This window comes from Octopus sinensis, linkage group LG2 (assembly GCF_006345805.1).
Source record: "Octopus sinensis linkage group LG2, ASM634580v1, whole genome shotgun sequence".
In the NCBI taxonomy this organism is placed as follows: domain Eukaryota; kingdom Metazoa; phylum Mollusca; class Cephalopoda; order Octopoda; family Octopodidae; genus Octopus; species Octopus sinensis.
This window is the reverse complement of record NC_042998.1, coordinates 20,768,230-20,782,497: the sequence shown is the minus strand read 5'-3', so window position 1 is coordinate 20,782,497 and position 14,268 is coordinate 20,768,230. Positions and strand designations below refer to the sequence as shown.

General features: G+C 39.3%; 1 protein-coding gene across 7 annotated transcripts in view; it reads left to right on the top strand.

Annotated features, from left to right (window-relative positions):
• Positions 1-14,268, top strand: part of LOC115223505 (protein FAM160B1) — an 81,386-nt gene that overhangs the window by 44,176 nt on the left and 22,942 nt on the right. For all 7 annotated transcript variants that reach the window (XM_036511724.1, XM_036511727.1, XM_036511731.1 and 4 more), the window contains 9 exons: positions 650-819; positions 2,763-2,867; positions 3,251-3,373; positions 4,838-4,966; positions 9,085-9,278; positions 10,015-10,206; positions 11,671-11,750; positions 13,330-13,439; positions 13,808-14,000. In XM_036511724.1, the coding sequence (XP_036367617.1) occupies positions 650-819; positions 2,763-2,867; positions 3,251-3,373; positions 4,838-4,966; positions 9,085-9,278; positions 10,015-10,206; positions 11,671-11,750; positions 13,330-13,439; positions 13,808-14,000 (1,296 nt within the window). The remainder of the gene's footprint in view (positions 1-649; positions 820-2,762; positions 2,868-3,250; positions 3,374-4,837; positions 4,967-9,084; positions 9,279-10,014; positions 10,207-11,670; positions 11,751-13,329; positions 13,440-13,807; positions 14,001-14,268) is intronic.

Genomic DNA, 14,268 nt, shown 5'->3' with positions numbered 1-14,268 from the left:
ATGATAATCTCACTCACCACTCAGGTGGGCATGATGCATAACAAATACTTAAAAGGTGGGGAGGGTGCTACAATTAAAAAAAAGAGGGTTTAGAACCATTGATCTATCTTTTCACCATTGGTCTACTCCAACTCCATGCAGAGTTGAAGCACTGTTTGAAATCAGGAATATGTGACCAGTAACCAAATTTCATTTCTGTACATTGTATTTCATATTATATACATAAATATAAGGGGGAACCACTATGTGGAAACCCTTACGCTAGAAAGAGATCCGCTATGGTCTCAACCACTAAGAATTGTTCTCCAGAAAGTTTAGCATACCAGAAACGTTTACTTTCTGGAGAACAATTCTTAGTGGTTGATACCATAGCGGATCTCTTTCTAGCATAAGGGTTTCCACATAGTGGTTCCCCCATATATTTATGTATAAAATACTATTTACTGAATCTCAGTTTTTTTTATGCGCTAGACCACCGGTGTTAAATTGATGTTATAAAATTAATATCCAATTTTTCACCCTCATTTTGATTTTAATTTTAAATTAATATGTATTTCATATTATATATGGAAGAAAGGGTTGAAATATGTTTTTGCTTTTATAACTATCCCTTTCATTGCTTGTAACTGTCTTGTTTAAACTATTTCAGATGAGAGACTGCCTGCAGACCAAACAAACCTCCCAAGCCATTTGGAACAGATGTTGTCTATACTCCAGCAAGAAGAGCAGACATGTGAATCGGGTAGTACTGGGCCTTGCATGGAGTACATGCTTCACCACAAGCTGTTGGAGACTCTTTACACACTGGGCAAGAATGATGTAAGTACTCTTGCAACTTAGTAACATGTAGGAGGACTTCATGTTTTTAGTCCTACCAACCTGTTAGCTCTCCTTCTTCTCCTTTTCTTTGTGAGCTGCTTTTTTTTCCCTTTCTTTTTTCTTTTCTTGTTAGTATTTTTTCGTTTACTCTCTCTTTACTCTCTTTTACTTGTTTCCGTCATTTGACTGTGGCCATGCTGGAGCACCGCCTTTAGTCGAGCAAATCGACCTCAGGACTTATTCTTTGTAAGCCTAGTACTTATTCTATCAGTCTCTTTTGCCGAACCGCTAGATGACAGGGACGTAAACACACCAGCATCGGTTGTCAAGCGATGTTGGGTGGACAAACAGACACACAAACACACACACACATACATACATACATATATATATATATATTACCAAATCCACTCAAAAGGCTTTGGTCAGCCTGAGGCTATAGTAGAAGACACTTGCCCAAGGTGCCACACAGTAGGACTCAACCCGGAACCATGTGATTGGTAAGCAAGCTACTTACCACACAGCCACTCCTGTGCCTATATGTCTAAAAAAGAGAACACAAACAGCATTTAAAATTTACAACAGTTTTTTCAGAAGAATTTTATTAATGTGTTCATAGACTATATCGTAACATATAAACCACCATCTTCAGGTAAACTTTGAAACCAGTGAAATGTCAAATGGAGGAGACTACATCAAACCAGATGAATCCAATGTCATTGAACCAGATTGATGTAATCTCACCTGTTTGACATGTTACCTATTTAAACTTTTACTTGTAGAAGGTGGATTATATGTTATTTTATAATCTATAAATACACCAATAAATTTCTACCGAAACAGCTGTCATGAATATTAAACACCAAGACCACACCTGGAATCAATCCCAGACCCAAATGTACAGTTTAAATTGGATTTGGTATTTACATATCTACTGTATCCTACCAAAACTTGATACCTTAATTGTTGTTTACCTCACTGGGAAATCTATGTTATTGTACCTAGCCATTTCTGGCATCCTACGTGTTGATATGCCTTGGTACTATTGAATTCTTATAACTAATTCATATATATATATATATATAATGTGAAGGCACATGGCTCAGTGGTTAGAGTGTCGAGCTTATGATCGTGAGGTTGTGGGCTCGAATTCCGGACCGGGCTGCATGTTGTGTTCTTGAGCAAGATACTTTATTTCACGTTGCTCCAGTTCACTCAGCTGTAGAAATGAGTTGTAACATCACAGGTGCCAAGCTGTATCAGGTGTTACCTTTCCCTTGGATAACGCTGGAGGTGTGGAGAGGGGAGGCCGGTATGCATGGGTGACTGCCGGTCTTCCATAAACAACCTTGCCTCGACTTGAGCCTAGGAGGGTAACTTTCTAGGTGCAAACCCATGGTCTATGTCGTGACCGAAGGGGGTCTCAGAATATATATGATGATGATGATGTCTGTCCACTTATGACCAAGGAAGATCATAACCGACCTCTAAGAAAACTGTATTCTCAAACAAAATTACACTTTACATTTGTGGCTCTGCTGGTGACCAGTAAGCACAGCTCTTGATAAACATACAGATCAAACTTCCTCCCATTCAGTACATTTTCAAGCAGCTTGCTTAAGTTCAGCTTAAAAAATGCATGTTTCTTCAAAAATACCCACTCATTCCTTTACCTGTTTCCTCTCATTACTTTTCCAATTAACCTTCCATATCCCACATGTGTACACACACACACATATATGATAGGCTTCTTTTAGTTTCTATTTACCAAATTTACTTACAAGGCTTTCTTTAACTTGGAGCTATATACAATAGATAACATTTGTCCAAGATGCCATTTATTGTGGATTATCAGACTTCCAGCTGTTTTTCTGTACCTGTCTGGTTTTACTTATTTCTTGTGTTTTTGTTCATTTTTTTTTTTTTTCTCTTCTTACCTCTAGAGTCCACCTGGAATGAAGCAAGTTGTTCTGTCATTTTTCACACGACTTTTGACTCGGATCAAGCAGCCTCTTTTACCACATATCAATGTTCACAGAGCTGTACAGGTAAAGTTTTTGTGTTGTTGGTTCTTTACTCAAAATGAAAGGAAAGCACTCTCTCATAATTTAGCATTTTTCCCTTGTTGTTGTTATCATTTAACCCCAAGTCAGTCCTAGGCGAATAGAACTATGATCATCAACATTTAAGCAATGACATCCTAACTTTTTTAAACATAGTTTATCTCATCCTACATCATATGGTACGTCTTTCCTATTTTAAAACATTTGCAATAAAAGTTTTCCTTACTGTGCTTGCAGCATGTGAAAATAGATGTAAACTAGTTGCAATGAAAGGTTATTTTAAGCCATTTCATTATATAAAAGAAATATTTTATCATTTGGTGAAACTGAAATTTTATCTTTTTTCCTTTCTTTCAAATTTTGTATAGCGATTGATTAAAATATGTGGTGAAATTAAGTCTGGACCATCTGAAAATGAAGAAATTCAGTTTTTGTGTACATTATGTGCCAAAATCAAGTCTGATCCGTACTTAGTAAATTTCTTTTTGGAGGTGAGTATAAATTTTTATTCACATGTGCATGTACATACATGTGGAAGTGCAATGACCCAGTGGTTAGGGCAGCGGACTCGCGGTCGGAGGATTGCGGTTTCGATTCCCAGACTGGGCATTGTGTGTGTTTATTGAGCGAAAACACCTAAAGCTCCACAAGACTCTGGCAGGGGGGGTGTGACCCCTATTGTACTCTTTCACCTTAACTTTCTCTCACTCTTTCTTCCTGTTTCTTGAGTAACGCTGCGATGGACTGGCGTCCCATCCAGCTGGGGGGAACACATACGCCACAGAAACCGGGAAACTGGGCCCCTGAGCCTGGCTGGGCTTGAAAAGGGCACATAATTAAAAATAAAAATGTACATACATACATGCATGGCTCAGTGGTTAGAGCGTTGAGCTTACGATCGTAAGGTTGTGAGTTCAAATCCCAGACCGGGCTGCGTGTTGTGTTCTTGAGCAAGACACTTTATTTCACGTTGCTCCATTTCACTCAGCTGTAGAAATGAGTTGCGACATCACAGGTGCCAAGCTGTATCGACCTTTGCCTTTCCCTTGGATAACACTGGTGGCGTGGAGAGGGGAGGCTGGTATGCATGGGCGACTGCTGGTCTTCCATAAGCAACCTTGCCCGGACTTGTGTCTTGGAAGGTAACTTTCTAGGTGCAATCCCATGGTCAGTCATGACCGAAGGGGGTCTCATACATACATACATGCATGCATAGCCAAATAGTAGCACATTTTCAACAAAATATATAGTATGCATTTATTTGAATGTTTTTTCATGTGCCACCAGCACAAGTGCCAGTAGGGCGACACAGATAACGATCACACTCGAATGGTGTTTTTACGTGCCACCGGCACAGAGACCAGCTTGGTGCTCTGGCAATGATCACGCTCGTATGGTACTGGCTGAATAACTTTATACGTGTAGTTGTTAGATCTGACTGTAAAAGGTTGTGCCTTGCAGATGCCAGACAACTGTGGTAGCTTCTATGAAACATGTGGAAGAGGGAAACATGTATTCAGTGCTTTTTCCCCACAATAAAAAGAAATATATGACTGTTGTATACAGGTTGGCAACAGAAAGAGCATCTTAATATAAACATCTTGCGCAATTTCAGAGATTTATTATTGGCGTTGGAAAAGGCCATTTAGAAGGCCTCCACGATGATGGTAAACAATTTAGTCAAGCAATTTGGGTCAAGTCAAAAAACAAAATGGCACAATCAAGACAGTTGGAAGTGCATTGTGACCAGCAATGTATAACAGCATCTGATGTCCTGGTTGATGCTGTGATTGTGCAGGAGCAAGATGTGGAGATGAATGCTGTTGTTTCCATGCCAGTTTTGGATGCTGAGTATAAAGCTAACATTCATGATAATTTGAACAAAAGAATTGCTTTAAATTATTTCAAGGTTAAATTTTCATTTCACCTTTTTTTTTTGTTTTTGTTTTGTTTAGGTCCCCAAGAATTCAGAAGGACCAAAATATGCACAGCTTTCCCCTTTGTCACAAATGGGGCCAAAGTCATCAAAGCGTTCCTTAGAATATTCCATTGTAAATTCATTGTTAGCGATGTGCTCCAGTGAGGTATGTTTCACTATAAACTATCTTTTTTCTACTTTCATGTGTGTGTGTAGGGCAGCAGACTCGCGGTCGCAGGATCGCGGTTTCGATTCCCAGACCGGGCATTGTGAGTGTTTATTGAGCGAAAACACCTAAAAGCTCCACAAGGCTCCGGCAGGGGGCGGTGATCCCTGCTGTACTCTTTCACCACTCTTTCTCCCACTCTTTCTTCTGTTGGCCTGCTCGCTTAGCCAGCGGGGTGGCGCCATTCGAAGGCTAAAACAATGCGAATGCATTGTGACCAGCGATGTGTAACAACATCTGATGGTTTGGTCGGTCACGTGATCACGTGATATATATATATATATATAGGGAGAGTTTACGAAAAAACAAAAGATGAAGACAGGTGGTGTGCAAAACAAACAGATGTATTAGTATAATGCTCAGGAATAGAAAAAGTATTTTACGTTTCGAGCCTACGCTCTTCTACGGAAAGGGACACAGAATAAAAAACAATTAGAGAAAAAAATGTTTGTAGTGGCTAATGATCTATCATGGCAACTGATATATATATCTGCCAGCATGGAAGACAGATATTAAATGATGATGATGGCGATATATAGATACACATTTGTGCAGGCATAAGATGTGATTAAAAAAAGTTCACTTTCCAGTCACATGATCTCAAGTTCAGTTTCACTGTACAACAATTTGGGCAAGTGTCTTTCACTATAGCCTCATGTCAACCAAAGCCTAGTGAGCAGATCTGAAGATAAGAAACTGAAAGAATCCTGTTATATATATATATCATCATCATCATCATCATCATCATCATCGTTTAACGTCCGTTTTCCGCGCTAGCACGGGTTGGACGGTTTCGACCGGGGTCTGGGTAGCTAGGGACTGCCCCAGGCTCCAGTCTAGTCTGGCAGTGTTTCTACAGCTGGATGCCCTTCCTAACACCAACCACTCCGCGAGTGTAGTGGGTGCTTTTTACGTGCCACCTGCACAGGTGCCAGAGGGGTCTGGCATCGGCCACGTTTGGATGGTGCTTTTTTTTTGTGTGGGGGGGGTGCAGAAATATAGGGGAGCACCAGTGGGGAGGGGTGGTTCAGAGAAATGATGACAGGTTCTAGGCAAGTAGAACGTAGGAGGATATCAAGAGAGGGGTAATGCATGGTGAAATAGCGTATTGAAGAGGGGTTCGAAGAGTAGACACCTATAATGGTGGTGGGAGAAGCGACATCCGGTATAGATGGAGCAAAAATATAGAGATATCTGGTGGTGGGGGTGGGCAGGGCGGGTGCACCGCGAATACACGATGGTTGATTATAGTCGAGAAGAGAAATGGATAAATTAGTTAAAATAATTAGATAGATAGAGACATTAGATAAAAATATTTAGATAGATAAGAAAGCATGTATGATCGATCGAGAAGTGAAAATAAATAAGCATTCAAACTTATCTGCGCTCGGGTGCTAGATGAATGAATGAGAGAGCAAATGTATGGGGCTGCCTTTTTTAAGTAAAAATTGTCCGGAAGAGGAATTTTTGGACAAGGCGGAAGTGTATTAAAGGAACAGGCATCAAGATGGCGAATACACGATGGTTGATTATAGTCGAGAAGAGAAATGGATAAATTAGTTAAAATAATTAGATAAAAATATTTAGATAGATAAGAAAGCATGTATGATCGATCGAGAAGTGAAAATAAATAAGCATTCAAACTTATCTGCGCTCGGGTGCTAGATGAATGAATGAGAGAGCAAATGTATGGGGCTGCCTTTTTTAAGTAAAAATTGTCGGAAGAGGAATTTTTGGACAAGGCGGAAGTGTATTAAGGAACAGGCTTCAGATGGCGAATACACGATGGTTGATTATAGTCGAGAAGAGAAATGGATAATTAGTTAAAATAATTAGATAGATAGAGAAATTAGATAAAAATATTTAGATAGATAAGAAAGCATGTATGATCGATCGAGAAGTGAAAATAAATAAGCATTCAAACTTATCTGCGCTCGGGTGCTAGATGAATGAATGAGAGAGCAAATGTATGGGGCTGCCTTTTTTAAGTAAAAATTGTCCGGAAGAGGAATTTTTGGACAAGGCGGAAGTGTATTAAAGGAACAGGCTTCAAGATGGCGAATACACGATGGTTGATTATAGTCGAGAAGAGAAATGGATAAATTAGTTAAAATAATTAGATAGATAGAGAAATTAGATAAAAAATATTTAGATAGATAAGAAAGCATGTATGATCGATCGAGATGTGAAAATAAATAAGCATTCAAACTTATCTGCGCTCGGGTGCTAGATGAATGAATGAGAGAGCAAATGTATGGGGCTGCCTTTTTTAAGTAAAAATTGTCCGGAAGAGGAATTTTTGGACAAGGCGGAAGTGTATTAAAGGAACAGGCTTCAAGATGGCGAATACACGATGGTTGATTATAGTCGAGAAGAGAAATGGATAAATTAGTTAAAATAATTAGATAGATAGAGACATTAGATAAAAATATTTAGATAGATAAGAAAGCATGTATGATCGATCGAGAAGTGAAAATAAATAAGCATTCAAACTTATCTGCGCTCGGGTGCTAGATGAATGAATGAGAGAGCAAATGTATGGGGCTGCCTTTTTTAAGTAAAAATTGTCCGGAAGAGGAATTTTTGGACAAGGCGGAAGTTGATTAAAGGAACAGGCTTCACAATGGCGAATACACTATGGTTGATTATAGTCGAGAAGAGAAATGGATAAATTAGTTAAAATAATTAGATAGATAGAGACATTAGATAAAAATATTTAGATAGATAAGAAAGCATGTATGATCGATCGAGAAGTGAAAATAAATAAGCATTCAAACTTATCTGCGCTCGGGTGCTAGATGAATATATATATATATATGTATATATATGCGCGCATGACTGGCTGTGTGGTAAGTAGCTTGCTTACCAACCACATGGTTCCGGGTTCAGTCCCACTACGTGGCACCTTGGACAAGTGTCTTCTGCTATAGCCTCGGGCTGACCAAAGCCTTGTGAGTGATTTGGTTGACAGAAACTGAAAGAAGCCCATCGTATATATGTATATATATATGTGTATATATATGTGTGTGTGTGTATGTTTGTGTGTCTGTGCTTGTCCCCCCAACATTGCTTGACAACCGATGCTGGTGTGTTTACGTCCTTGTAACTTAGTGGTTTGGCAAAAGAGACTGATAGAATAAGTACTAGGCTTACAAAGAATAAGTCCTGGGGTCGATGTTCCAGCATGGCCGCAGTCAAATGACTGACAGAAGTAAAATAATATTTGAATAAAGATGTGTGTCATTATGGACGGGTGTGTTTGTTGTGTCTCTTTGTCTTGACGTTGTGCATTAGTTTAAATGAGCATGACTGTCAGGCATGAATATGATATGATAAAGTACTCATGGTTCATCATCATCATCGTTTAATGTCCGTTTTCCATGCTAGCATGGGTTGGACAGTTCAACCAGGGTCTGGGAAGCCAGGAAGCTACACCAAGCTCCAGTCTGATCTGGCAGTGTTTCTACAGCTTGGTGCCCTTCCTAATGCCAACCACTCCGTGTGTGTAGTGGCCATGATCGGTTGGTGCTTTTTATGTGCCACCGGCACGGATGCCAGTCAAGGCAGCACTGGCATCAGCCACGTTCGTATGGTGCTTTTTACATGCTACTGGCACGAGGCTCACAACTACAATTTCCATTTGATTTTTATTTTGATGTTGACGTACTTGACTCAATACGTTTCCTCAAGCACAGCAGGTCACCCTACGATCCAAGGTTAGCAAAGCAGGCCGTCCTGCGAGCCATGAACTCACTTCATTTTTCGGGTCTTCGCAGTCACAGTATATCACAGCGGTCTCGGTCTTTCGCAGGTTCAAATCCCAATGTGTGGAACCTTAAGTATCTCCTATAGCTTTTGGTTGTCTAATGTCTTGTGTGGAATTTATTTAAACTAGTCTATACAAGTCATCATCATCGTTTTACATCTGCTTTCCATGCTATCATGAATATATATACTTACATGTATGTTTGTGTGTCTTTAAAAAATAGTGTCAAAAAATAAGCTATATTTATTCCAAAGTTCTTTATTTTAATGGTAATTTTATTTCTCCCAAACAGGATGGAAGAGTTGCTGTGAAAGCTTGTGAAGGTCTAATGTTGTGTTCAAGTCTTCCAGAGAAATCTGCTGTTACCTGTCTCATAGAAAATACTGACTTCTGTACCAATCTGACCAACCGTCTCATTAAGCTCTACCAACGTTTACCTTCCACAGTCAATCCAGATGACCTAGATGCAGTTTATGCAAAATGGGGGTAAATAAAGTTTGTATTTTTCATGACTACAACTGAAGTGTGTTTTGAACTTAGGATCAGACGGTCAAACTTTTGTGCCTCTGAGCAAAGCATATAAGCCTGCCTGTTCCTCTTTGTGTGAATGTCAAAGAATGGATAACAAGTTCCACTCTTACTTTATGGTGTAGTGGTTACAGGTAAGAAGATCATCCAGCTGTAAAACCTGTTGGTCTTGGCCAAAGAGACCAATTGAATAAGTACCGGGCATTAAAAAAAAAAAAGTACTGGGCTGTGTTGATTTACTTGACTAAAAATTCTACTAGACGGTACCCCAGCGTGGCCACAATCTAATGACAGGAACAAGTAAAAAATTAAAAGATAAAAATGCATCTTCTATGCAGTCACTTGACCTGCTAAAAATAGCAACTAAAGGTCCTTCATGTTGCACCTTAAAAAGTAAATGGAGTTGGTGAATAAAGTGCCAGTCCAGTGTAATAGTTTATCAGATTTGTGAGAGCATCAAATCTGAGTAGTTGCTTTCTGAGTTTCAAATTCCACAGATGTCCCTGGCTATTCATCCACCATGGGTCCTCAGCTAATTATGAAAGTCTCCAGCCATTGTCACTAACGAGGATTATGGCTGTCAACTACTTCAGTTGTGTCTAGGTTGTAATGGATAAAAGTCTTTATTTTATTTTTATTTTTTTTTACTATCTTTCCATTTGTTTCTAATTTCCAATTATTATATATTTTCCAGGTTAGATGGAATATCTGAAATTGAAAACCAACAAACTTTTCCTGGTAAACGTAATGTTGTGTCCTTCCTCTCCTGGCTTGATTACTGTGATCAGCTTATCACTATTGCCAATCCTACAGTGGCTCGAGCTTTTGCTAAATTTATCTACAACAACTTCCTCGTAGCATTCATTGAACCAGCCATCATGCAAACGTAATTGTATTTTCTTGTTTTGATTCAATTATTCTGTGCCAGTTTCCTCTTTTAATCAAAACTAGCAGTATAGCCCAGTGTTCCTCGGGTTTGTTTTCTTTTCAACCCTTTAGAATTGGAATTTTTGAAAAGTAAAAATTTTGCATTATGTAGCTTGTTATTCTCTTTAAGTGAACATTTTTCTGGTTGAAATACACTGAAAAATGGCGACACAGCAGTCAAAAAATTGTAAAAAAAAAATAGGGATTTTCATAGAAAAAAAGCACCTTTTTTATGTAAAAAATTTTTGGTCTTAACATGGTCTGATTTGAATTTTTTCTTCTACGGAATGAAGAGCAAGCCTTCTCCTATCATACTCTTAATTTTGGTCAACTTGCACTGCAGGGTCTCAGAGGAGATAGTGTTAGTTGAAGGCTACCAAACCTGCCACACACACACAGACAACTTCAGCTTTATATATATAGATTTGGACATTTTATTTTATTTTTTTATCACATCAAAAGAGTGGCTGTGTGGTAAGTAGCTTGCCTACCAACTACATGATTCCAGGTTCAGTCCCACTGTGTTGCACCTTGGGCAAATGTCTTCTACTATAACCCTGGGACCAACAAAAGCTTTGTGAGTGGATTTGGTAGATGGAAACTGAAAGAAGCCTGTCGTATTATATATATATATATGTGTGTGTGTGTATCATCATCGTTGTTCGACTGTGGTCGAGACGAGGGAATTTACTATATTACGCCAGACTTCACGGTCCATCATAGCATTATGGAGGTCCTGTTGCTGGATGCCTGTATCCCTGGAGATTACATCAGGGTAGGAGAGTGTGCGCCCTCTGGTATCGCGAGCAGATAGCTTCCAGAGGAGAAGAGTAGAAATTACCTCGTTTTCAGCTCTACAACAATGTCCAGCAAACTGGACTCTTCTACCTTTCACATATATGTATATGTATGTATGTATATGTTTGTGTGTCTGTGTTATTCCCTGCCAACATCGCTTGGCAACCGATGCTGGTGTATTTACGCCCCCGTCACTTATGCAATTGACAAGCCATAAATTTCAGGTCTTCTGCTCATAGTAAAAAGGATTAATTAGTTTCACCAGGACAAGTGAATTGGCAGATTCCTTAGTACATTGGACATAGTATCTTGGAGTATTTCTTGTCATCATGGTTGTAAATGAGCATCACCATCATACAAGCAGTGCTGTTTGCTTCCAGTCTTCCATGAATAACGTCTGGCCATGGGAAAAAAATATTACCTTGCTTGGAAACAGCTAAGGGTTGTTGACCAGACAGGTATATGACTAGAAAATCTCAATCAGTTAATTCTGTCTGACCCAGCCAAGCATGGAAAAATGGACACTGAAACGGTGTTGGTGATGAGTTGTGATCTGCTTCAAAATGTGACCCTTCTATGAATTTGATTTTATCTCTTAAGTAACCTCATGTATTTTGCCCTGCAGGAGTGAGTCTGGCGTGGTGGCAGCTACAGCTTACCTTAGGCGGTGCTTAAAAACTGTTGTGTCGAGTATTTTGCTGTCTGGTAAATATCCTTTTATTATTGTTTTATCAATTTATGCTCTTTACATTCTGAGTTCATATTCCATTTGGATCAGTTTTAACTTGCATCTCTGTTCAGGCTGATAAAATAAAGTGCCAATGAAATACTGGGGTTGATTTAATTGACCAGCGTTGTGAAAAAAACATTTGAGCGTGGTCATTGTCAGTGCCGCTGAACTGGCTCCTGTGCAGGTGGCACATAAAAAAAACATTCAAGCAAGGCCATTGTCAGTACCACTTGACTGGCCCTCGTGCCGGTGGCACGTAAAAGAACCCACTACACTCTCGGAGTGGTTGGCTTTAGGAAGGGCATCCAGCTGTAGAAACTCTGCCAGATCAGATTGGAGCCTGGTGCAGACATCTGGTTTGTCAGTCCTCAATCAAATCGTCCAATAGCATGGAAAGTGGACGTTAAATGATGATCATGATGATGACCCCCCTCCCTCAAATTTCTGGCCTTGTTCCATTATTCATCATCACCATCATCATCTTTTGACATCCATTTTCGATGCTGACATGGATTAGACAGTTTGACAGAAGCTGGCAAGCTGGAGGGCTGCACCAGACCCCGGTTGTTTGTTTTGACATGGTTTCTACATGGTGCCAACATGAGTGCTGTTTTATGTAGCACTGATACGAGTGCTCTTTACATGGTACCAGCACAGGTGCTCCTTACGTGGCACTGGTATGTTCGCTATTAACTGGATTCACAGAATCATTAAAGCATCAGCAAGAATGCTTTGCAGTATTTATTCTGGCACTTTACTTTCTGAGTTCCGATCCTGAAGTTGGCTTTGCTTTCATCTTTATAGAGATGTTAAAATAACTGTCAGGTGTGGAGATCAAAGTCATTGAAATCGATGTCACTTCTCAAAATTGTTGGTCTTGTGTCTAAAATTAAAAATTATTATTATTCATCATCATCATCGTTTAACGTCTGCTTTCCATGCTAGTATGGGTTGGATGATTTGACTGAGGACTGGCGAACCAGATGGCTGCACCAGGCTCCAATCTTGATCTGGCAGTGTTTCTACAGCTGGATGCCCTTCCTAACACCAACCACTCCAAGAGTGTAGTGGGTGCTTTTACGTGCCACTGGCATGAGGGCCAGTCAGGCGGTACTGGCAACGGCCACGCTCAAATGGTGTTTTTTATGTAGCACCTGCACAGGAGCCAGTCCAGCAGCACTGGCAATGACCACGCTCAAATGTTTTTTCATGTGCCACCGGCAAAAGTGTCAGTAAGGCGACGCTGGTATGAAATAAGTGTAGTGGTAAGGGTGTTTTTAGTATTAATCATTCATGGGCAAACTAAATATGTTGAAAATGTAATTCTGGATAGATTATGTCAAAAAAAAAGGCTTGACGGTCATGGTTGGAAAGCCTTTGATTAGGGGTGACTTGAGACTAAAAATCAACATACCTACATACCTCAAAAACTGTGTTTTTTTGTGTTGAATTTGTTTTTGTTTTTCTTTTAACACTGTTGATTTTATAATAGTATTTTGTCTTTAATTAAACTAAAATTTATTGTTTTTGAAAATGTGTTTCTTATTCTTGTAGAATTTGTGCGTTTCATTTTGGGAGATGAGAAGAAACCTGAAAAGTCCCAGGAGAGTTCTTGTAAGATGAAAATGCGCCTCATAGAAAGATGTAATCACTTGTCTGAAGAGGTACTGCAAGATATTTTTGCTATGATACTTTGAGTAATGTTTCTTTTAGTTGAATATTAGTGAACACAGAGCTTATCTTTCTGTACACAAGAGAAATAGATAAACTGTGGTACTGTTATACTCTTTTACTTGTTTCAGTCATTTGACTGCGGCCATGCTGGAGCGTTGCTATTAGTCGAGCAAATCGACCCCAGGACTTATTCTTTGTAAGCCTAGTACCACACAGCCACTCCTGCGCCTATATTCATTTTGATTTTAAAAACTGTTATTTTGTCAGTCCAGTAATAGTGTTATCAATAATCATTTAATAAATTGCTTTACTTTATCTTACATTTAATTTATTTTCTTGTTATTTTTTTTATTTGCAGATTTCTTTGATATCACTGAAGCTCTTTGATACTTTGTTACAAAAGAATTGTAGCTTCATTGTATACAACTTGGTGCTGCGTAATTTAGAAGGAGGGAAACACATTCAGTCAGGCGTGTCCTGTCACTACAGTTTACAATCTAAATGCCCAGCATCTTTGGCTGACACTGTTTTTAGCGATTCCATAACTATAGGTAGGTAGTAGTATTCCTATGATACTCTGATATTCCATAAATGTTCCTGAGCATTGGTTGTTTTCTTGTGAGCCATTAGTAAACTCTGTAATGTCAGACTTGTTATTCAGGTGTTATATGTTGCTTGTTGTCGATGATTAATCTCAGGTTAGCTCTGATCAAACAGAACTTATGATCAAAGGTATTTCACCTGGCGGTGAGCTGGCGGAAACGTTAGCACGCCGGGCGAAATGCTTAGTGGTATTTCGTCTGTCGTTATGTTCTGAGT